The sequence below is a fragment of the Denticeps clupeoides genome, chromosome 17 (assembly GCF_900700375.1).
Source record: "Denticeps clupeoides chromosome 17, fDenClu1.1, whole genome shotgun sequence".
In the NCBI taxonomy this organism is placed as follows: Eukaryota; Metazoa; Chordata; class Actinopteri; order Clupeiformes; family Denticipitidae; genus Denticeps; species Denticeps clupeoides.
Window position 1 is genome coordinate 10059107 of NC_041723.1, and position 24733 is coordinate 10083839.

Sequence of the window (24733 nt, forward strand, 5' to 3'; positions counted from 1 at the left end):
GAATGCCACTCGTGATAACTTTCCGTGAATCTCGTGATTACTTTTTTACTTTTTTACGACAAATGACTAGCTTTGTTTTTGCATAGGTACTCTTTGGGTCAAACCAACAAACTGTTTACGGGGGGTGTACGTAGAATGATCGGATCGTGCGTGTCGGTCGCAATTTAATGGCCGCTTACTTTTACGGCTGTAAAATTTGTATCGAGTCGAACACGTTCGCGGTACAACAGAAACGCACAAAGTGTCGCGTCGGACGTATAAAAACGAACAAGACAAACTCCCACGCGAGGCCCGCACCCCCCACGTTAGACAAAGGCAACAGGAAGCGCGTCCGCTCGTCTCAAAGAGGAAACGCGGCTCGTCTCTTAGCATTTTGCTAACCGGCCCGTTTTTTCCCCCCGACCGGAGGAGCTACCAACGAAGACTTTGCTGCGGCTTTTTCTCCGCGTTTCCTCAAACACCCTCCGCGGATTTGCCTTCGGACATCGGGGCGGGTGGTTTTCTAATTCAAAAGTTGACCTCGGGTTCTTTTGCCGACGCGTTTGCGCCGTCGCGCCCCTCGCTCTGCTAACGTTAGCAGAGCGGCGCTTCGCTCGTTAAACCGCGTCGTTTGTGGGGTTACGCTCCCCCGTCTTGTGGACTAGTTGCCCCGAAGCGGCGCACGTTTCTGCTGGTCTTGCGAATACACATTTTGCGACGATACAACTCCGCGGTGGCGGATCAGGAAAAAAGTTTTCAGCTGGAATGACTACTTTTTGGAGTAAAGTTTGCGAACGGCTCGGTTAACGTCCGTCGTCACGGGATCGAAGCGGCGTTCTGACTGAAATCGCTCTCGCACACAAATGGAGACCCACATCTCAGCCCTGTTCCCGGAGATCCTCGCCATGATCTTCAGCTACCTGGACATAAAGGACAAGGGCCGAGTGGCTCAGGTGTGCGCGGCGTGGCGGGACGCGTCGTACCACAAGTCGGTGTGGAGGGGTCTGGAAGCCAAGCTGCATCTGAGGCGAGCGAACCCGTCCCTGTTCCCCAGCCTGCAGACCCGCGGGATCAAGAAGGTGCAAATCCTCAGCCTGAGGCGCAGCCTCAGCTACGTGATCCAGGGGATGCCCAACATAGAGAGCCTTAACCTGAGCGGCTGCTACAACTTGACGGATAATGGGCTGGGCCACGCGTTCGTGCAGGAGATCCCCTCCCTGCTGGTCCTGAATCTCAGCCTCTGCAAGCAGATCACGGACTCCAGCCTGGGACGGATCGCCCAGTTCTTGAAGAATCTCCAGTTCCTGGACCTCGGCGGGTGCAGCAGCATCACGAACACTGGCCTGCTGCTGGTCGCCTGGGGGTTGCACAAGCTGAAGAGTCTCAACCTTCGCAGCTGTAGGCACGTGTCGGACGTGGGCATCGGCCATCTGGCCGGAATGACGCGGAGTGCGGCGGAGGGTTGCCTCAGCTTGGAGAATTTGACCTTGCAGGACTGTCAAAAGCTGACCGACTTGTCACTGAAACACATATCCAAGGGCCTGAACAAGCTGAAAGTCCTGAACCTGAGCTTCTGTGGTGGGATTTCGGACGCCGGCATGATTCACCTGTCACACATGAATCAGCTCTGGAGTGTGAATCTGAGGTCTTGCGACAACATCAGCGACTCTGGCATCATGCACCTGGCCACTGGCACCTTGCGGCTGTACGGACTAGACGTCTCCTTCTGTGACAAGGTCGGGGATGAGAGTTTGGCCCATATCGCCCAGGGTTTGTATAAGCTGAAGTCACTGTCGCTGTGTTCCTGCCACATTAGTGACGACGGGGTCAACAGAATGGTCCGTCACATGCACGAACTGAAGACCCTGAACATTGGCCAGTGCGTCCGGATTACGGACAGAGGACTGGAGCTCATTTCCGACCACCTGACGCAGCTGACCGGAATTGACCTTTACGGATGTACCAAGATCACCAAACGGGGACTAGAGCGGATAACGCAGCTCCCGTGCCTTAAAGTGTTAAACTTGGGACTATGGCAAATGACAGAAGGGGAAAGAGTTAGGTGACCTACTACTAGATCTACCTCAGCCAAACCCCACATCCATTTGTCAGGTTAAAATTGAATCTTGCATTAAGTGCAGTAACAAAATATATTTTTATTTTATTTTTTTTTTAAGGTCATTACATACAGCATGTTCTGACCAAGCGTTCATCTTCTGCACTGATTATTGTACTTCATATTGAAGCTGGTTCTTCTTGGTGATTTACACATTTCTCACTGATGAGAAATTCAGTTTTTGTTTGTTTCAACCTTTTGTTTGTTATAATAATTTTTTTTTAAAGGTGATCCCTCAGGCGATATCTGAATAGTGCTTCAAGCCAACGAATTTCATTACGAGTGTTAATTATGTGGTGTTGAACGTGCTCTAAACTCTTTAACTCTGCATTCGTATGTGGACAGCAAAGAAAGAATTTCATTGCACAGGGAAATGTAATTTCTTCTGTCCACATGACAAACGTTCTGAATCCTGTTTGAGAAATGGATTAGAAATATTACATTGCCTTGTTTTTGTGGCTGAAGTCATGCTGCCAGTCATGTTTCATGTCGTTTTTTTTTCTTTTCTTAATAATTATAATAATTCCCCTTTTTTCTGTACAGTCATTTTGTCTGTATTACAAAATATTAGATTTAAGCATTTTGTTTCCTCCAACTGAATGCAAAACTTAAAAGTAATAACTGGACACGAACCAGATTTTTTTTTTTAAGAATAAGAAAACTAAATGTACATTATTCCTTTTATTAAATTGCCATTGATTTCAAAAGCATTGTTTGTCATTACATGATTTTGGAAGAACTGCCCAAGTTGTCATTCTGTATTGTATTGCTTGTTTATTTACAATATATTCTACTGATTACATGTATGCTCTTATGTATTCTGACCACAAATAAACCGAAACATCAACCCTGTATGTCTGTCCAGTAAATTCTCATTTGCAGTCTTCTTGCATGTTCTGCAAGTAAAGAATTGTTGCGGTGCTTCTGTACAGTAAAGACGAGCCTGCAAAGTTTACACCCTGATGCCATTACGTTTATAAAATTTGTAGCTCGCCAACCGAAGACCAGTTCGCTTCGTATACATAGTAGCTGAAAATGGGTCAAAAAGTCATGATTTCTCCCAAAGAGACGAGTTGTGCATTAAAGTATAACATAAAGGATATATGGAACGTTAAGGTCTGATTTACTGCAGATATATTCAAGTAGTCCACATTGCTCAAAAATTGCAGTTTCCGCTCATTTTGAAGTAACGTTTTTGCACCGACAGAACAGGAGCTGTTTGAAGGTGTTCTTGAATGTGATGTTGCAGAGGGCGTAGCACGCCGGATTCACGGTGCTGTTGATGTAGCAAAGCAGGTAGCCGAAGGTCCACATGGAGCCAGGTACGCAGCTGGTGCAGAACGTGTTGATGAGGACCATGACGTTGTAGGGGGTCCACGTGACAATGAACGCCAACAAAATGGCCATGATTGTCCGCGTCACCTTTTTCTCTCTCAGCGGGGCGGCCCCGGGCTTTCGGCGCTTGGGTGGTCGGCGGACTTTCTCGGGCCTTGTGACTGGCCGAGAATGGCCGTCCACCTTTAACACAGCAGGCGTGAAGCCAAGTCCAGAGACAGTCACGCAAGTGAGCTTGGACCACCTTGTTTCCCCCTTGGACTGAGACGCCCCGGGATTGTCCCGCCCGTTGGTGTTTGCGGTGACTCCCTCCCCGTCTTTGTAGTTGGACGAAGCAAGGACGCTGCCCGAGGTCGACTCGTTCTCTGTGTCCAAGTCCTCCCCGGTGGTGGCATCCTCTGTGCCGACATCCGAGGTGTGTTGCGTCCCATTCTCTTGCATGCGCATATCCCGATGTACGTCCCTGCTGCTCTGTACCTCGTCCCGAATCCTGTTTCTCCACACGCGGCTCCTGCTTGCTCTGGAGATCTGCCAGTACAGCACTATCATAGTCACCACTGGCAGGTAGAAGGCGGCGATCGCTGTACCAAAAGTTACAACAGCGTTGGAGAAGAACTGGATGTAGCACTCTCCTTCCGGAACCGTCCGTTCACCCACGATAAACTGCCAGAAGAGAATGGCTGGGGCCCATAAAATGAAGGAAACGATCCAAGCTGCTGCAATCATCACGCCTGCTATTTTGGTGGTCCTGCTGACAGGGTAGCTCAGCGGCTTCGTTATGCAGAAATAGCGATCAAAGCTTATGATGAGAAGGTTCATCACTGATGCGTTGCTCATGACGTAGTCAAGGGCCAGCCACAAGTCACAAACCACAGGGCCGAGCGGCCAGTAGCCAATCACAATGTAAACCGTGTAAAGGTTCATGGAGAACAAGCCAATGACAAGATCGGCACACGCGAGGCTGAACAGGAAGTAGTTGTTGACAGTCTGCAGGTTCCTGTTGACCTTTATGGAGAGTATGACCAGTATATTACCTATCACTGTGACCAGGCTCAGCGTTCCCAGTCCCAAAGCGATGATCACCACCTCGGCAGTGCTGTAAGGGCTCTGCAGGGACAGCTTGGTGCTGTTGGCTTCATTCAAGACTGGGCTGGGAGTGGAAAAGTTCTCTGTTGCCTCCATTAAATCCGATCCGTTTGAATAGAAGACTAGAATAAAAGAGAAAAAGGGCAATATGTTTTATGAACAATTAAAGTCCTATAAAGAATGATCATACTTAATTATTCATGGCAGTAGTTTCAAATGGTTTTAATATTTCATCCACGACCTGGTTTGGGTGGGTGGAAAACAAAAATTAATCAGAGGCATGTTTATGTAGTCTACATAGTCTACGTTCTACACCAAAAACATGAATACTAATATTAGACATGTGTATTATATACGAGTACACAATAACGATTGTTACAAAGAATGTATGTGGGGTTATTTTCACGTAACAGCAGCGAGATTAAAGCACTGGAACTTTCATAATGAGAGAACAGCAGCAGGCGGTTACGTGTGAAATATCGCAGAGAGGTTGCAACATGACGGCCAGTTCTGGTCTTCACTGCACACTGAAAGCAGGTTTTAAAGACTACTCCGCACGCAAATTCAATTAAAAGCAAAGGCCAAACGCGTTGGACTTCCACGCGCTCTTATACGTTGTCCATTACAACGAGGCTCAACTTTTAATGATCTCTATCATTTAATACAAATGTATGCATGTTCACATTTCATCAACTGACACGTAGGAGACAGTGAATGACGTCAAGAATATTATAATCAAAAAAGGTTAAAATAAAATGCAACGAACAATGAACAAGGAATACCTGCTGGTGTCGTGAACGCGGACCCTCCGGCGTGCCAGTGCGCAGTGCGCGTGCACGTGGCGCAAGTTCGCGCGTGAGCGTGAGGAGTGGCGCGGCGGTAGCGCGCCGTACGGTGACAGTGCTGCATGCCGGTAACATTCCGTCCAGTCTTCCATTACAAGGAGCGAAAAGCATGTAAGAACCTACACCTGTACACACCTGTACAAAACTGTACATAACTCCAGGAAGGGTGTATGGCATCAAATTCCATGGTTGGTGACTAGGCCTGGTATGGCATAACAATTATTACAGTTCTGGTGAAGTAATTGCTGACTTAGATGAAATGACAGTTGCAACAGGGATAAAAACAACACTGTTGTTGAGGTGGTTTACTGAAGGTTGAGTAGAAAAAGGTAAAAAAAAATGGCTGCTGCTAAGTGGAAGTGCCTGGTCCTGAATCTCTTATACAAACCCTGGCATTCCAGGTTACATCCATTCTTTAAATATGCTGGTCCTGTTCGTAGTTGCGGGGTGCTTGCGAGAACCCCACGTGCCCAGAAACGTAAAGGGTTTGGGTGGGAACCTCTTTTGAATCTTCCCCCGTTACAATAGAGGTGATGCATTTTCGCTACTTGAGATCGGAGCCAGAGAGAGACACTGTGAAGAGGTCTCGAAAGTAGATGTTTAAAGTGAACTTCTAAACGAATTCATCTCCAGAGCAATGTATAAATAAACACGGGTGTGAAGCAGGATTCGCCAGCAGGGGGTTGATTGTGCAGCAAGCTGATTAATTTATCAATCAAACAAATTAACAGGAGCTAAAGGATGATGAACTGTCGCGCATTGCGTCTTCTTTTTTCTTCCTTTTTTTAAAGCCTGCCTCGTTTCTCCGGGCCAGCACAGTCCTCAGAAGCGCTCTGGTCAGATTCATGTGTGTAAACATTCATTAAAGAGCTTCAGAGGATTCATTCAAAACCAGGCATGACCTGAAATGTTCTTACGTTATCCTGCATTCACTGGTCTGTGTGTGTGTGTGTGTGTGTGTGTGTGTGCTTAAGTGTGAGTTTAAATCAACTTGGCTAGAAGTTCATGATGAATGAATATAACATAAATCGTGTTTGGGGATACATGCAGCATGCCGCGGAGTCTCTGCGAAGGAGACGGTGAAGCCGTGCTGTCAAAGAACCGTAAGCACCAAGACACGAACCAGACCTCTGCTTTCCACCAGGAAATGACTCTGAATGACTTGCGCTGACTGCAGCGAAGAGCTGTTTATTTTGAAATGCTTAAAACCAATTTCAACTTGAAAGATCAAGAGTTAGCAAGACTTGCTGACAAAACCATAAAAGGTCAAGAAATACACCACCTGCGGAATTATATATACTTACAAAACCATTTCGTAAGTAGTTACATGACCACCTAATCATCTCAGAGGTGTGTTTTCCTGACTGAAATAGAAAAATATTATTACGAAAAGAGTGCATGGGTGTTTTCCTTATTGTAACTGCGATTTGATCTGTCTGCGGTATAAAAATCATGCATTAACACAGGAGGTCTGAGTCTGTTTATTCAGCGTCATTCACTGCTATTCAGCGTTCCTGCGGTGACTTGGGGAGTTCATCAAAATAATCTCTTCACTCCAGAAAGGAGCGAGCCCATTATATCCCTGGTGGTGTGTGGCCAGGCAGCGACACCCGTCTTTATTCATCCCCCAATAAAACATTTCTTCTATTAAAAAATAGTCACGTGTTTTATACATTTGTCTATAGAGTGCGTGCGTCCAAACTTTTTTTTTTTTAATACCTTTTATATGCGATGACCATTTTTGGTAGCAGTGTGTGAAGAAGGCTTGTGCGGTATACTGAACAGCTCACTGTGATTCTCACCATTGCCACTGAGTGGTGCTGGCATTTCAGAACCCGCAGTAATGATGCTTTCCAGGCCTCTTTCTGTTTCCTCCGATTAATTCAGATTTTACACCTCCAGTTTTACATCAGCTTTTGTATAGTTTTTTGCACGTGAGCTGTGGAGCATTGCTATGTTGCTCAGTGCCTTCCAATTAATCCAATAAAATTTTTAATTTGAGAAATCAAGGAAATTCACAGGAAAAAAATGAATGCGTTATAATATTTTTTATTTTGGAGATGGCTCACGTGGAAGCCGAGGATCCTAGAGATGGAAACCTCTCTCTTTTTGTCCAGAGCTTCAGCTGCACAAACACTGACACTCAAAAACAAGAAATAGCGTGTGATAATTTGACTGGTACTGACAGTAGCTTATGCTGGTAAAGTACACAACAGCTAAGCACAGAAAACAGCATCACTGGAGAGATGGCAAGTTCTGCACTGCCGTCATGTGTATGAGTTGCATCATGCTGTTTAATAACCGCAGGTTGAAAATCAGATGCACGTGCCGATGTGGAGGTGACTGAAAACGGGGGACGTTGCCTTGACATTCAGGACATTTCAGAAACAGAATAGTGATAAGGAGCTATGTTTACTAGAGCGATCGTGTACTGTGGGAGGACTGTAGATCTATACTGCTGACAGGGCATCTGTTTCCCACCCTCTGGAGTCTTGGATCAGCAGGGATGTTGTGTTCAAGCAGCTCACCCGGCAATCAGATCCTCAGAATAATGAGCCTCACCATGCTAATGAGTAGCTAATTAAACCAGTCTGCTCATCTTCCTTCCATAACTTAAAATGTTCGGTTGATATATTGTGTGAACTTTAAGAAAATAAGGAACTAAGTACCAAAAATATTGTGAAGAGTTCTATAGTGAAGATTTTTTGAAATAGGGGATAGTTTGGATCATGCAAGTGTTGTGTTTTGTCCACAGGATCCAGGAGAAATTCTATTTCCTGCCTAAACACTCATTGTTCCAGTCATGCGATGATGCAATAGCACAGAACATGATGCATCATAATGGCTTTTGTCCACCGAGAGATGATATCAGATACTCGTTGGTAGTTAATGTACTAATAAACAACAAGCATTAAACAATGTAAGTACGATTTGGTATCGTGCGCTTATGAGAATCGAGCACATCATGTGATTCTGATGTCAGCCTTCACTGAGAAAAAATGTATCTTCCTGGGGAGCCAGCATGCAGCCAGTTTTAGCTGCATGGCCTTTGGCCTCCACTGTGGTTCTTTAGGAAAATCCATCACCATGCATGGATTGGAAAACTTTGACCTCTGGTTTGCATGTTTACCCGATTTGGCATGTAAATATCATGTAAAGTATTAAGATAGATTGTGACCATATCTCCTCTGCCAGTGTGCGTGAGCATGTTCCCTGTGATTAGGGCACACCCCTGAGGCTCTCCAGGGGTCAACGAATTTGAATTTCCTCACAGGTGTGTGCTAGCCTCTGGCTTCCAGGACAACCATATCTCTCATAAAGCTCCTGACTCTAGCGCAGCATAATAATTACATGACTAATACGTGAGCTAATAGTTCATTTTTGTTTCCATAAGTGCCACTTTGCTTGCTTTAAATAACCAGCCATTTGTGACTAATTAGCATGAAGAAGAATAAGATGGTGAAATATGCATATGTTAAATATAATTTCCAGTATATTCATGGAAACTGATACTGTGTTAATACTTATGTGGGACCTACATGATGAGGATGCATTTAGCAAAGTATGGATTCTCCACTTACATCCAATCTATTATTATTTATACAGTGCTAAAAGATATCTTGAGAGGGACCAAGGCTCAGAAAGGGGAACCCATCCTCCTCTGGTCAGTGCTGGATTACCTTGGGTTGTTGAGAGAGCCACATCCAGGAAATGGCGGCATAGACGGCTCATTGCAGTCCAGTTATGTATTATGGTGTAGTATTGAGGTAGTATAGTAGAGTTCCAGAGGATGACAAGTGGTAGGGCTAAACAGGGAAATCCATAGAGGTCACCGATGCCATGTGATCACTCCGCACCAGGATGCTCTCAGGGAGAGATTTACCATCCACATGTGAATGAATAGTCAGGGATAAAGAGAATGGAAGGCTGTGTTCATATTAAATTAGTTAGAAACATTTCCTGCAGCACTAACTACTGCAGCATTACTAATGGTGAGGGGAGTGTTGGTAAAAGCTTGACTGTTTAAGTAGGATTTAAATGTTGAAGCTATGTCTGACGCCCGAATATTCCTTGGAAGGTTGTTCCAAATATAAGGGGCTCTTATAAGAACATGCTGTTTCCAGCAGTGATCACACATTCCATTTTTTCGTACACTGTCACTGACCAGCAGAAATGTCCGGTGATGACATAGATGGTTAAATCTGTGCAAATCATCCCACCGAACATTATATTGCTGCTACTTGAGTTGACTCCTGAGCTAACTGTTTAAAAACCAAACAAACTCAGCATCTTAGCCATGCAAATGAATGCTGCACAACTTGAGCCCTGCAGTATTGTGGGTTTTGCAAGTTCAGTGCAACAAAAAAAATTCAATTACTGTGTTTTGCACAATTCCAAGAACATTTTGCTGGTCCAGTCCAAGTGTGTGTCCTTTTTGATTTAGAACTAGTCGAAACTAATTCTTCCTCTTAACAGGTTTAATTTGTTCTCCATTTCAAGTTCTGGGTTGTTATTCTGGGTTGTTATATAAAATATGAGCGATATGATTTAATCACAATTTTTTTCAGTCATTAGAGCATTAGAGTATGTGTATATTTTTTGTAGACTCTTGTGTACTTTTTGCTATACAGTTTGTATTTCAAACACCATGTCATTGTTCAATGTACATTGTTGGCAATTAGACTTTGTATTGTGTAGACATTTTTCAGTCGAGTGATTAATGAGTGACCTTAATGTGTAGCTCAGGCATGGCCTGCAGCAATTCCTGTGGATTTTCTGAAGCAAAACCCCAACAAAACTGAAAACCATATCCCATACAACCAAGAAGGACTAATCGCATAGCCATTTATGGGTAAAGTACAGTAGAGGCCATAAGTTTAAAGTTAAAGTGAAGTGATTGTCACATGTGATACACAGCAGCACAGCACACAGTGCACACAGTGCACACAGTGAAATTTGTCCTCTGCATTTAACCCATCACCCTGAGTGAGCAGTGGGCAGCCATGACCGGCGCCCGGGGAGCAGTGTGTGGGGACGGTGCTTTGCTCAGTGGCACCTCAGTGGTACCTTGGCGGATCGGGATTCGAACCTGCAACCTTCTGATTACGGGGCCGCTTCCTTAACCGCTAGGCCACCACACGCCTTCTCATTCAATGTGTTTTCTTTCTTTTCATGACCATTTATGTTGGTAGATTCTCACTGAAGGCATCAAAACTATGAATGAACACATGTGGAGTTATGTACTTAACAAAAAAAAAGGTGAAATAACTGAAAACATGTTTTATATTCTAGTTTCCACCATTTGCTCTGATTACTGGTTTGTACACTCTTGGCATTCTCTCGATGAGCTTCAACAGGTCGTCACCTGAAATGCTTTTCCAACAGTCTTGAAGGAGTTCCCAGAGGTGTTTAGCACTTGTTGGCCCCTTTGCCTTCACTCTGCGGTCCAGCTCACCCCAAACCATCTGGACTGGGTTCAGGTCCGGTGACTGTGGAGGACAGGTCTCCACTTTTTGTTAAGTACATAACTCCACATGTGTTCATTCATAGTTTTGATGCCTTCAATGAGAATCTACCAATGTAAACGGTCACATTGAATGAGAAGGTGTCCAAACTTTTGGCCTGTACTGTATGTTCTCGCGTTGGCTTCGTTTGCTCGGCCCTTTGGGCCTCACACCGTCACATCCTTCAATAAAAAAAAGGACTCCTATCCACGCATTGCATATTCGGCCGTCGTGGTGTGTAGAAATGGAAGTTCCAGGGCGCAGTTGCCACACGTCGGAAGACGGATGTGTGCGCGCGGCCGCGCCCGCGTGAACGCGCATGATGTATTTGAGCGTGAAAAGAACAGGAAGCGGCGGCGCGCACTGGCCGAGCTGCTAGCGCCTGTGCTGGGTGGAGTACTGGAGCAGCGCCATCACGGGCGAATTATGAATGGGACGAGCGCGTAGTCCGCCTCGCACTCCCGACAATCCGCTCGAGTTCCCTGCGCCTTTTTTTTTTTTTTTTTTAAAGCATTTGAAGAAAGAGGGGGACGTGCGGTTCCCCGAGTGGTTTTGATTTCGGGACCTGCGTGTTACATGTTGCTCTAGCTTCTTACTTCGCATCGCTCCGAGGGGAAGAAATAAAAAAAATGGGGTGCACGCTGAGCTCAGAAGACAAGGTCGCCCAGGAGCGGAGTAAGATGATCGACAGGAATCTGCGGGACGACGGGGAGAAAGCGGCGAGGGAGGTGAAGCTGCTGCTTCTCGGTAAGACGCGGCCAGCGGCCGCCGAGAGGGGAAGAGGGGGGGAAAAAACCCGCCGCGACCTGCTGCATCCACGCACTTCACTTCTGCCCGCTCTCCTCTCGCCGCACCAAAATAACTTCGGATTTTACGCCAAATAATCCCCCCCCCCCGCAAAAAAAAGAAGCAGCTACCGGGGATTCCCCCACCCCCAAACTCCGTTCCGCGAATCTGCTTGTGGAGTCGCGAACAAAGTGACGCTGGTCAGCGGGGCTGCTAACCGAGCTAACAAGTTAGCGCCGAGTGACGTAAGAGATTTTTAAAAAACTCTCAACGTACGTCGGGCTAACCGATCGGGGTTATTTTCGTCGGTGTCCGAACACTCCCTGTCCGCAGCTGGAGTTTTTTTTTTTTTTTTTTTTACGGCCCTAATTAGCCAAAGTTGGCTAACGGGTAGTTTGTTTACGGGCGGGAGGGGTGGTGGTGGCTGAGTGAAGGGGCTCCGGACGCCGAACAGCTCGGAGCCCCGGCTCGACGCAACGCCGGCGCGGCGACCGTGAACTTGGCCTGTTTCCGCGCGTTCGGCCGCCCGGGGCCGGGGTGTGTGAAGCGGGGCTCCCCGAGGCCCGTTTAGCGGCGTGCGCGTTGCCCCGGCGGAGCGCCGAGGGAGGCTCATCACGCCGCGTGTGCGCGTCCTGCGAGGTTCGGCGCCGGAGCCTCCGGGGAGCAGCGCTTCTCGGTGCAAATGGATAATTGAAAGGACGCGAGTGCTGCTGTGTGGCAAGTGGGACTCGGGAAGGAATCAACAAAACAAAACAAACGGCTTTTGAATATAAAAATAAATACTTGTAAGCCACGTTAGACATCTAGACGCACCACTGTGCATGTACAGAACGCGTGGTTTGCCTCTAATTAGTTTTCTAATTAAGGTGGGTTTTAGGATCAAATGGGTGTCATTGAGGCCTTTCCATGCAAACCTTAAGGCAGGTACAACTGTCAGATACAAAATGCTGTTCTGACCCTGAATATAAAAATATCCAAATGTTTTGTCTTCCACTTTTTTTTTTTTTGTTCCTGCCTAGACCGCAAATGCAAAACACCAATTTTTTTTCCGATGTATTTTGTGGGGAATAAAAAAACAAACAAACAAGCATGTATGTTCCAATACAGTAAAAACAAAATGTTAATGATTACATCACAATTCACAGGAATGCTTGATGCAATTCTTCTGTCACCTCTGAAAGAGTTCATGCTATGTGTAAATTAAGAAATTAATATCGTTTATGTACAATTTTAAAAGCACCGTTTGGTCTTGAAATAACACACAAATTCCTTGTTTTTCCTTTTACTGCAAAAATAGGCCTTCACTCATGGACGTTTAGGCACTGAACACAACGAGATGAAATTGATATCAAAAGAAGCTCACTGCAGAATCAATTTATTGCCCCATCCTCAATTAGACCATTGACATCCTTCGCCTTTTGACTTGAATAGAAATCTGTCTTGTTATCCACCTGAGCCACCTAAATCTTGTTGTGGTGATCAAATCCAATTAGTTTAATACCCATGCGGTTCAGCTTGCAGGCAGAGATTGCTGGCGCCTCTTGCCAGACTCATGATGTTGTGACCTTTTCATTAGCCTGTTAAGCCTGATTTTAATGAAAAATAATAATACTTTATGTTCTACATGAAACTGATAAGCAGGGTACCATTTATTCCCCAGAATGGATTCCTGTTTTTAATCAATGATATAGGGAGATATTCAATAAAAAAAAAGTGAATTTATAGTTTTACTTTGCCTAAATTTCATTGGTTCTCACTGTTTAAAACTCATTTCCTCATTTTACATAATTGTGCACATTCCCTCCCAGTAGCCATCAGAAACACTCCCTGTACAGTTCCTGGCATGAAAGCAATTGCCATTTAATTGGCATTAATATTCATGAAGAGAGGTTTAGTGTGGAGCACTAACATTGCATTTTAAAATTATCATACATTTTAGCCCATAGTCCAATCGTAATAAATGTGATATATTTGTTGTGGTTTTGTTTTTCAGGTGCTGGTGAGTCAGGAAAAAGTACCATTGTGAAACAGATGAAGTAAGTCTGAGAACAACATGACACACACACACAGACACACATTAGTTTTAATATTTAATATTTAGTCACTGGACCTTTTAACATTAGATCACAATTAGCATTTTGAATGACTCTCCTGCATGGATCATATTCCAGGCTCATTACATTATTAATGCATTTCCCAGGATCATTCATGAGGCTGGCTACTCAGAGGAAGAGTGTAAACAGTACAAAGCAGTGGTATACAGCAACACCATCCAGTCTATTATTGCCATCATACGGGCAATGGGACGCCTGAAGATCGACTTTGCTGACCCAGCCCGTGCAGTGAGTATTACTGGACTTTCCAGACCACGACGTTTATGAAAAACTGTTAATGATCGTTATCATGTCATGTGTAATGGTTAACTGATGTAGTCCCTCGATATTAAAGCCCTGCCTTTACATAGTAATAAAGTGTAATGGGACCAGGTTAATCTAGTCTGCATTAGTCTGTGATAAATTCATGTAAAAGTGAAAGTGAAGTGATTGTCATTGTGAAACAATGACTTAACCGCTAGGCCACCACTGCCCCCCGGAAATAAGTGGATATTGGCCCTCAATTAATTGACAAGAATGAATGGTTGTTAAAAAAATATTTTGGAATGTTTTCACAATCGTACAATAAGAAAAAAAAAAAAAAAGATTCTATTTTGTATTTTTTGCCTTGCATGCTGTTAACATGGTTGTGCTTTCTATTGCTCAGGATGATGCACGGCAGCTTTTTATGCTGGCTGGTTCGGCAGAGGAGGGCTACATGACTAGCGATTTGGCGGGGATCATCCAGCGTCTCTGGAAAGATGGTGGCGTCCAGGCCTGCTTCAGCCGCTCCAGAGAGTATCAACTTAATGACTCTGCCTCCTAGTGAGTTATTTCTTCAACGAAGACAATGAAATGTATTGCAAGAAACAAACACGTACAATCAGGCATGAATATGCAAAACCAAAAAATTAATTCATCCATTCTCTCTCTTTCTCACTCTGTCTAGTTATCTGAATGATTTAGATAGGATAGCCAGCGGATCCTACATCCCCACCCAGCAGGATGTGCTGCGAACCAGAGTCAAGACCACTGGGATTGTGGAGACACACTTCACCTTTAAGGATCTACATTTCAAGTGAGCTGTTTTCGGCACACAACCCCATTCCCCAGGCCATCTAAATGCCTGACTGGAGTCCAGAGACTGGAGGATTTGAGCGCTAGTGGCTGCATAAAGGGACATGCATGAAGTAGTCCCTGAATCACATTTGCATTTGTCCAAAGATGATTTTTCATGGGTACATGCATTTGCATGTAGTGCATTGCTTCCATTATGTGAGCGTCACGTTCATTTGTGGATTTGAGTTTCTGTCTATGGAATATTTCGAATTATTGTATATATATGTGTGTGTGTGTGTGTGTGTATGCATCTATATATACATACTGTGTTGGAGGAGCCAATGTGATTCTTACGAATAGCGTACGGCCAGAACTCTGACAAGTGGTGTTAAGTAGAGCCTGTATTTGCTTTGTAGGAAATTTTAATTGTGACTTCTGCTTTCCTCAGAATGTTTGATGTAGGTGGCCAGAGATCAGAACGGAAGAAGTGGATTCATTGTTTTGAGGGGGTGACTGCCATCATCTTTTGTGTTTCACTAAGTGACTATGACCTGGTCTTAGCTGAGGATGAGGAAATGGTAAGGAATGGTGATCGGCTGTGATCATTGAGGGTCTTTCATCTTGGGTCTTCCATGTCCTTCTGCCATGTTTCTTTTCTCTCTACTGTATATTATACTGTGTTGCTTGCGCAATGCCAATGACCACAAACAATTTCCTTTTGTGTGTTTGCATACATGATTCTGATTCCGTTTTATATGTCTTCAGGATGTTGTTAGAATTGTCAGTTGTGGTGCTGTAATGATATATGCTCTTGTAATAATTTTTTTATTATTATTTTTTTTTTTATATTCCAGAACCGCATGCATGAAAGCATGAAGCTGTTTGATAGCATCTGCAACAACAAATGGTTCACGGATACCTCCATCATCCTGTTTTTGAACAAAAAGGACTTGTTTGAGGAGAAGATCAAGAGGAGTCCCCTTACCATCTGCTACCCTGAATACTCCGGTAAGAGCTTGGATGGATTTGTTTTTGAATTTTATATAGTTAGACATGATTGTTGTCAAAGGAAATTGACCTTTTGTAAAACAGTGATTGACACAGTAATCAATCAATCACTGAGCAGCACTCCTTCCAGCATAAAGCCATGTCAGACAAAGCTGGCTGGAACATGCCTTGTTTAATTTTTTAATTCTTGCACTATTATAAAGTTTGCACCTGTTATGCACAGTTTTCTGCACATCAATTGGAATTAATTCTGGTTGTTAATTGTTGCTTATAGATCATATGTTCAGGACTGGTGTGCAAGATTAATCTAAGAAATATTGTTAGTTGCCCAAACCAGTACTGAAGAATGTGTGAAAGTGTTAAGACATCAGAAACCTCAACAGTAATTTGTTTTGTAAAATGGCGCCACCATTTTCCAGATCCTTTGGATGCCACTGACCATAAATTGTGTATTTGTACTTTCGCTTCAAGGCGCAAACACGTACGAGGAGGCAGCTGCATACATCCAGTGTCAGTTTGAGGACCTAAATAAGAGGAAGGACACCAAAGAGATCTACACCCACTTTACCTGTGCCACAGACACCAAGAATGTGCAGTTTGTTTTTGATGCTGTTACCGATGTCATTATCAAGAATAATCTGAAGGACTGTGGCCTCTTTTAGAGAATGTCATCTTTTCAGGTTGGTGCTTAGTTATGCTTTATGAAAATTAGAGCTCATGTTGTTTTTAAGTCTCTGTTACTCTGGAACAAATGAGTAAAAATACTCATGCCTATTAAATAATCAATTTAGTGCTATTGTCATCTTTGATGTGAAATTTACTGAAGTGCTGAGCAAATGACAAAACAATGTCCATATAAAATACAATAAATCATGAGGCTGTACTGGTAAACAATGGCACTATATTTCACAGTATACTAGACATTGAGTGCATTGTTGTGATTATACCTAGTTTGTTTAATTAATTCAGTCACTGCTCAAAATGCAGTGGGGACTGATGTTGTATGCAATTAAATTAGTTCCTACCAAACTGGGACTTTGCTGGTTAGAGAGACTGATGTCATAACTGTGCATGGGCTATTTTTTTCCCCAAAATAAGAGGCGATGTAAGTAAATAAATGTTATTTGGGGAGTTGGTATGTGTCTGTTGTGCGCAAATGATATAGACAGGAGTAAACATCAATCCACTCCGATCATTTTTAAAAACCCTAGAGTATACATTGTGGTATTTTTTTTTTTATTGTAGCATACTGCTCTTTATAGAATGAAAAAGGAGCTTTGTACACAGCTTGTACATAATTATTAAGTGAATGTGAAGTGATTGTCATTGTGGTACACAGCAAGCACAGCACACAATGACACAACAAAATGTGTCCTCTGCATTTAACCAATCACCATTAGTGAGCAGTGGGACCTTGGCGGCATTAGATTCGAACCGGCAACCTTCCGATTACAAGTCTACTTCCTTCCCGCTAGACCAAATAATGCAAAATGCGTTTAACACTGAAAGTTGGGTGATTTACTGATTATTATAGTATATAAATGACCAATATAACTAATGTGGAGTCCTACACCTTGTATGTTTCTTTGCTATTATTTGGGCTTAGTGGCTCTATGTGCTAAAGTCATATAGTAGATTTTTTTTTATTAATACTGCTAATTTTAGTATTCTCTTTACACAGTGACACAAGAAGCGTTCGCCATGAAATCCTGGGAGGACTGCAAGGTCTGTCATGAGAATACTGTAGAATAACTGTTTTATTTATGCCCTGTCCTCAGAACATTTTAAAGATAATACAGAAACAAATGTGTAAAATATTTGTACAACTCTAACTGTTCTTGAATTACTTTAAAAATATTTTTTACTTTTTTTAAGGATTAGTCCTGAGGGCTTCTGGGCTAAATAATACCGTCTGTAGTTTCACGGTACCTCTGTCTCACATAACAGCTAATCATCATCCCTTTAGTTTATTGTTTTTTTTCCTACTTAACTGGTGAATTTTGATTTAATCACTTCCATCATTTCATTACTCTGTGCACATTTCCACTTTTCAGCGGTACAGTTGATATCCTGGTGTCCTTTGTACTGCAACTTTCAAATAGGTACACTTTTTTTTTTTTTTTTTTTTTTTTTTTTTTTCTTCCTCCTTATAAAAGGGACATTGTTAATATTTAATTATCTTCTGTTGAGTTATAAGGGACTATTTTTATGGCCTTCTCCTGTGTACTTGTCTTGGTTCATATCCGTCTTCATTTACAGATTTCAGAGACAGATTACTGGAAATGCTAGATTGATTGAAGCTCTTGTTGGTGTAGGAAGGACCAATGATATTTCAACCAACAATAAGCCCTAGGCTCTGGGAGACTGTAAATTGTAATTCCTTCTGGAGCAAAAAAAAAAAAACACAAACCTTTAGATTCTTTTTCCTTTAGTCAGTGCGAAAAAATCATGTAGGACTAATTTTAGTGTTAAGATCTGCATTAGATGTCATGTTCACAATCATTGTATGTGGAAATGAGTTCATTAGTGTTTTACCATTTTGCTAATAAAATAATGCTGTGGCTGCAACAATTGCCCAATAAGAGTTTTTACTTTTTCTTCTGAAATGTGTGTATATTTTCTCATCTTCTCTCACAAAAAAAAACAAACTTTTTGCAATATGGATTATTTTTCTTTTTTTTTTTACAATAAATATTCCAGGATTATCAATAGCACCTTGTCTCCTTTTTGCGAACACTGGTTATTGTAGAGGGTTTTATTTAGACATAAGGGGCTGCCATGAATTTGCCATGGCGATTAGTCAAAATCACAGTTTCTACTATCACTCCGAACTAGTGGGCCCTCTAAATCAAGTCAATTGACCAGTCGTATGAATTAGCTACTGTACGATACAGTAATAACAGCGCTACGCTATGCTCCATTTCACACTGAATACTCCCGGTACAATTAGGTGTATTTCACAGCTTGTTTATTTAGTGTTGTGTCCTTTTAACTCCATGCTGGACTACCGTAACTCACACATTTCCCAGCGGTGCACGGACCGGTTGTTTCTTTTTGTTGACTTTATTGATTATTCAAATTTACATTTTTTGATAAGACGATTGTCCACTTCTGACCGCTTAAGCATTGGAAAGCAGTTCATGCAGAATCCATGTCCCATAACTGATGGGGATGGCTGTGGTGTTGCTAGTAAGGAACTGGACTCACAATCGGAATGCTCACTAAACGGCGACGGGTTAAATGCGGAGGGCACGTTTCGTTGTATGCACCGCGTACCTCACCGTGACAATCCCTTCACTTTCACAAAGCACTTTAAATGAGTAAATGCTATGGGTCTCTCCAGATGCAACTGGTCCATTTCCAAGGAGCCCTATACATCACACACAACTGCAACGCTGCGCTCTCCAGCGTAATTAAAACTAAATATAGTTCCACCTCCACGTGCGTACGACGCTCCATTCTGGCCCAGGTTTAATATTATGGTGGGACGAGCTAAAGGAAGAAAGTGAGTCTCTAAAACTGTGATAAAATTGGTCGAGACTGTTGAGTCAAAATATGACAGAAAAGGGTTTTTTCAAGCTTTCCTACATTTATTTTTCTCGAATGAACGAGTGAACCAAACGAGAGATTTCAATGGTGGACGTCTTAAAGCACCAATGAGCCCTTCCTAATGATGAGACCAGAGTGTAGTTTTTGTCACCAAATCACACCACCGCCATCATTGGCTGGTTTATGAATACATTTACATTTACAGCATTTATCAGACGCCCTTCTTATCCAGAGCGACTTACAACCAGTAGTTACAGGGACAGTCCCCCCCTGGAGCAACTCAGGGTTAAGTGTCTTGCTCAGGGACACAATGGTAGTGAGTGGGATTCGAACCCGGGTCTTCTGGTTCATAGGCGAGTGTGTTACCCACTAGACTACACCACATGAATATGTCATCTGGTGTCCTTAATTATGTTAAATGTCCGTCAGCATTCTCTATGGCTGCTCCTGTGCATGCCCCGGTGTCACCGGGCAGGCCTGGGTTACAGTTGATCTCCTTGTTCACACAGCAGTCGGGATCAAACGAACATCCACATAAATACCACACCGGCCCGGCGGGTGAGGAAGTGGAACCGCAATCGTAAGGTTCTGGGTTCGAGTCCCCGAACCGCTGTGCATCACAATGAGAATCCCATCACATCCACATGTCTTCAACTTCAGCTGGGCGGTGGGTGGCCCGGTGGTTAAGGAAGCGACCCCCCCTAATCAGAAGGTTGCCGGTTTGAATCCCTCAAAGCACCGTCCCCACGACTGTCACCAAGGGTGACACATTTCGTTGTGTCGTCGTGCACTGTGCTGCAGTGCATCACAATGACAATCACATCGCTTTCACTTCAATATGGCTCGAGGCGCGTAGAACCCAGATGTTCTCATACGTCCTAATTCCACCTCCCTCCTGCACGTCAGCACAAATCTCAGTCGTTCACGACGGAAGCGGAATCGCTCCCCATCCCGCTCCGCGACGCCCGACCCCCACGCCTTCCTCCAGACATCACATCCGGGTCAGGCGCCAGGCGCTGCGTGTGTGTATGTGTGTGTATGTGTATGTGTGTGTGTGTGTGTGTGTGTGTGTGTGAGAGACCGCTCCTCCACGCCCGAGCTCCGCTGCGCTGCTGCGTGCTACATGGACACTGCGCCCGCGGAGGAGCGTGTAGGCGGCGGCGGCGGCGGCGGGGGGGTGAGCGGCGGTCCCATGGGCGCATTCGCGTAGCTCCCTTCTCTTTTTCTTTTTTCTTTTCTCTCTCTCCCTCCCTCCCCCGCCAGCGATGTCAAAGAGCCTGAAGAAGAAGAACCACTGGACCAACAAAGTCCACGAGACGGTCCTCTCCAGGAGCAAGGAAGGCGAGCTGGGCTTCGAGCTGAAGGGGGGCGCGGAGAATGGCCAGTTCGCGTATTTCGGGGAGGTGAGGCAGGGCAGGGCGGCCGTCCAGAGCGGCAAGCTGTCCCAGGACGAGCTGCTGCTGGAGGTCAACGACACGCCGGTGGCCGGGCTCACCATCCGGGACGTGCACGCCGTGATCAAGCACTGCAAGGACCCCGTCCGCCTGAAGTGTGTGAGGCAAGGTGAGGTAAACATCGCGGCTCTGCACCCACCCAGGGACGCGACGCGACGCGCAGGCGTTTACGTGCGACGTTGGCGACGAATTCTGGGTGCCCCCTTCCTCTCCGGTGCAGATGTAGAGAATGTCAGTGGGGTTGGGAACGGCCCCCGTTGCCCTGGCTACGGCGGGATGGGATGGGATGGGATGGGACGGGATGCAGGCTGCTGGGCCCCCTGTCCACGTCGCAAGTGTTGGTGTTCATTCATGTTTCATCGGCGTGGGTCGGCCCACTTGGTCACCAGGACCCACGCGCTGCTCCCCGGGCGCCTGTCATGGCTGCCCACTGCTCACCAGGGGTGATGGGTTAAAGGCAGAGGACACGTCTCATTGTGCCGCGCACCGGCACCCCCGTCTTCTCCGCGTTGGACCGGTTTCTGCCAGTTTGGGGACATTGGCTTGTTTTTGTTGGCAACCGAGACCTGTGAACGCCTGGTGTCATTTTTAGGTCGTAACCAGCAGCCCTAGTGATTGGGTTGCTGGCATGTGAAGCGCCGGGCTTGGTAGTGATGACCCATATCTGTCAACCAGCGTATCGGCGGACTGTGAACCATCAAACGGACAGATTTTTTAAAAAAAATCAAATGCCCATGGTTTGAAAGTCAACTAAACATGCTCCAAGCTACTTAATATTGCATCAGAAATAATATAAATGTGGCAAAATAACCGCATATGACTTAATATTATGGTCTTCATCCTTCTGCACTAGATAGAAGGATTGATCATGTGCCCACAGATGTTGCCGAATCTCGGACCGCCAAAGGTGCCACTGAGCAAAGCACCGTCCCCACACACCGCTCACCGGGCACCTGTCATGGCTGCCCACTGCTCACCAAGGGTGATGGTTAAAAGCAGAGGACACATTTAGTGCTGCGCACGTTCATTTAACTGTTTTAGTCTTTGTTTGCTGGTGGTTTGCTTGCTGCATTTTGCTGCAGAATGCTCTGTCAGTTCTAATCTCAGTCACCTTCTTTGACCAAATAGCTGTAGTCTAATGCCTTTTGGGCTTTAACAATATGAATACAAAGAATTATACAGTAGAGGCCAAACGTTTGGACATCTTCTCATTCAATGTGTTTTCTTTATTTTCATGAACATTTATGTTTGTAGATTCTCACTGAATGTTTTATATTCTAGTTTCTTTGCTCTGATTCCTGCTTTGCACACTCTTGGCATTCTCTCGATGAGCTTCAAGAGGTCGTCACCTGAAGTGGTTTTCCAACAGTCTTGAAGGAGTTCCCAGAGGTGTTTAGCACTTGTTGACCCCTTTGTCTTCACTCTGCGGTCCAGCTCACCCCAAACCATCTGGATTGGGTTCAGGTCCAGTGTCTGTGGAGGTCTCCACTTTTTGTTAAGTACATAACTCCACATGTGTTCATTCATAGTTTTGATGCCTTCAGTGAGAATCTACCAATGTAAATGGTCATGAAAATAAAGAAAACACATTGAATGAGAAGGTGTCCAAACTTTTGGCCTGTACTGTATATTCTGCATATATTCACTGGTCAAATCCTGACAGCAGCTGCTTCGGACAGTGTGTATATGTAAAAAGTATGCAAAAAGGCCTTTGTTTGCTTGCTTGTTTGTTTTATACAATGAACAACGTAACTATTTAGGATGTTAACAGATGTGCCAGGTCTTCCTCAGTCCTTCATGATTGACTTGATGTTGCTTGAGGGTCGTGCCAAATCCTTGACATTGCTTGGCCTCACTTTTCAGGAGACTTTCATTTAGTTTCTGCACTGCAGTAAATTGGTGTACTGGAGTTAAGCCCGTCAGCGCACTGTTGCAGTAAATCCCACTCCCACAGTCAGTGGCCTGAGCTAATACCCCAATGTCGTGATCACAGTTCAGGTCCCACTTAGGGACAACGAGACCTGTTGCACTCAAGTACATTTAATAAGGAATCATTTGGGTATCATTATGGTCATTCACAGTTCATACACAGAGCGTGTAAAAAAATGTTTTTTATTGGTACATGATGCCTGACTAATTCTCTAATCCATTGACTGCATTTAGTAATAAATTACAATTATATAATTATCATTATATAATTTGATTAAATAATTACGAAGTGGTCTGGCACATAGATTAATTTGTATTGATACTGATTGGCCATAATGTTCGATAATGTAGCCATAATGTTCGATAATGTAGCCATAATGTTTGATAATGTAGTTCAGTAAGCTAGCTAAATCTTAGGTCAACTATGCTCTGCTTCCAGCCGAACTGGGCACTTTATCAGTCGAAACACACTATTCAGTTTCTGTACAAGAATATATCCCCTACACATAGATATGCGTTTCATCTTCTCAACATGTGCCGCCTACTATGGTGTCTTGCATGTTGCAAAGTAGTGCCTTCATCAGTCTGGAGATATAGCTTGTATGTGGTCTTCATTTTAAATCTAAATTTCATCTCTCATTCTCATTTTCTAAAAGCTGGACACGCACCTTGTTTCCTTCTCCTGTCTCATCAACTCTGATGGCTTGGAGGTGTTCTCACCCATGTCTCTATGTTTTTAAGCTGTCCCATTGTCCTCAGCCCTGATCCGTCATTCTTCCTCCCTGTGCCACATTTGAGTACCTGTAGTCTAACCATAATCTGTCTTTGTTCTGTTTTTGTCCATCAAGCCGTTTCTGGTCAACAATAAGCATGCGTGTCTCCGGTTTCAGTGACACAACCTCAAAAGAAATATGTTTATTTCTGCTGATTATAATATACTCCATTACAGTTTACATGCCACTAAATAGAGTTTATATGATAAGCGGCCATAGATGTGTTTAAATACCTTGTCATCACTTGGCAATATGAATATTTAGAAGTCAGCCTTTACCATTTATTTTAAGACCTGTTGCAGATGTACAGAATCACGTGCATTTTAGATACCAGCCTTTGAGTTATGTCACTGGCCCAGTCGCAGGCGCATGATTATCATCAGAAGTTTCACCTGTTATGACACGCCAGGACTTGTTTTCTACAGAAATGCTTTGTTATCCAACTTTGCAACCGTTTTGTCACAGATCAACCCATGGCTTCCATTAACGTTCGAGGCTCTTTGTGCAGAATTGACAAAATGTTTGAACTGTGATATCAGGGGACATCAAGACATAAAAAAACATGTAAATTGTGGGATCGGATATCTTGCCTGAAATATTTTGGAGATTCATTCCTTAAATCTTCAGTTACTCGTCCAGGATCGAACAACAAGCTATGTTCTGGAGTGGCAGATTCCTGTCATGACTAGTTTAATGTCTTGCACTATTTGCACTTTATGCTGCCTTCCTGACAGCAGATGTCAAGTGCAATGATATCAGCGGTGACGTGAGGTGCTGTGAGAAGGACTCTGCAGATCGCATATAGACCATTTCTGCTCCATTTAAAAGACCATCTGTTCACTCTTGCTCACCAAACTCCGAGGCCGATTCTGCGTGTAGCTAAAGATTTGTGTAGAGCACAAGCTCTAGAGACAGAGAAATGGCACACAGACACCGGGGCATCATGGCAGCAGACACTGAACTAGGTGTAATGAGGCATTTAATGGGCAGTTATTTGGAGGTAGAGGGAGTTGCTAATGACAGTAAAAAAAAAACCTCAAGTCTTGACATTTCTGTTCACTCAATTTATTTCATGATCGCTGTTATTTACACTTACATTTACAGCATTTATCAGACGCCCTTATCCGGAGCGACTTACAACCAGTAGTTACAGGGACAGTCCCCCCCTGGAGACACTCAGGGTTAAGTGTCTTGCTCAGGGACACAATGGTAGTAAG

General features: G+C 44.1%; 4 protein-coding genes across 14 annotated transcripts in view; 3 read left to right on the forward strand and 1 right to left on the reverse strand.

Annotated features, from left to right (window-relative positions):
- The first annotated feature begins 335 nt into the window (after positions 1-335).
- fbxl14a (F-box and leucine-rich repeat protein 14a) lies at positions 336-2947 on the forward strand. The gene has a single exon (XM_028959254.1). The coding sequence runs from the start codon at positions 843-845 to the stop codon at positions 2043-2045; it is 1203 nt and encodes a 400-aa protein (XP_028815087.1). The 5' UTR covers positions 336-842; the 3' UTR covers positions 2046-2947.
- Positions 2853-5349, reverse strand: chrm2b (cholinergic receptor, muscarinic 2b). The gene is made up of 2 exons (XM_028959252.1): positions 5299-5349; positions 2853-4638 (listed from the first exon to the last, which is right to left on the reverse strand). The coding sequence occupies exon 2, from the start codon at positions 4610-4612 to the stop codon at positions 3272-3274; it is 1341 nt and encodes a 446-aa protein (XP_028815085.1). The 5' UTR covers positions 4613-4638; positions 5299-5349; the 3' UTR covers positions 2853-3271.
- Positions 5350-11172: 5823 nt separating this feature from the next.
- On the forward strand, positions 11173-18379 carry gnaia (guanine nucleotide binding protein (G protein), alpha inhibiting activity polypeptide a). 2 transcript variants are annotated; one of them, XM_028957800.1, is made up of 9 exons: positions 11173-11612; positions 13645-13687; positions 13852-13993; positions 14412-14569; positions 14694-14822; positions 15252-15381; positions 15658-15811; positions 16283-16491; positions 17493-18379. In XM_028957800.1, the coding sequence occupies exons 1-8, from the start codon at positions 11495-11497 to the stop codon at positions 16471-16473; spliced, it is 1065 nt and encodes a 354-aa protein (XP_028813633.1). In that variant the 5' UTR covers positions 11173-11494; the 3' UTR covers positions 16474-16491; positions 17493-18379. The 2 variants fall into 2 exon arrangements, with proteins under 2 accessions (XP_028813633.1, XP_028813635.1); XM_028957802.1 differs by lacking the exon at positions 11173-11612 and adding an exon at positions 11811-11896.
- Positions 18380-20323: 1944 nt separating this feature from the next.
- magi2b (membrane associated guanylate kinase, WW and PDZ domain containing 2b) overlaps positions 20324-24733 on the forward strand; it is a 52783-nt gene continuing 48373 nt past the window's right edge. For 8 of the 10 annotated variants that reach the window (XM_028957640.1, XM_028957641.1, XM_028957645.1 and 5 more), the window contains exon 1: positions 20325-20923. In XM_028957640.1, the coding sequence (XP_028813473.1) occupies positions 20626-20923 (298 nt within the window). In that variant the 5' untranslated portion in view covers positions 20325-20625. Of the gene's footprint in view, positions 20924-24733 lie in introns of all 10 variants that reach the window. The other 2 variants (XM_028957642.1, XM_028957643.1) reach the window with 1 other exon arrangement.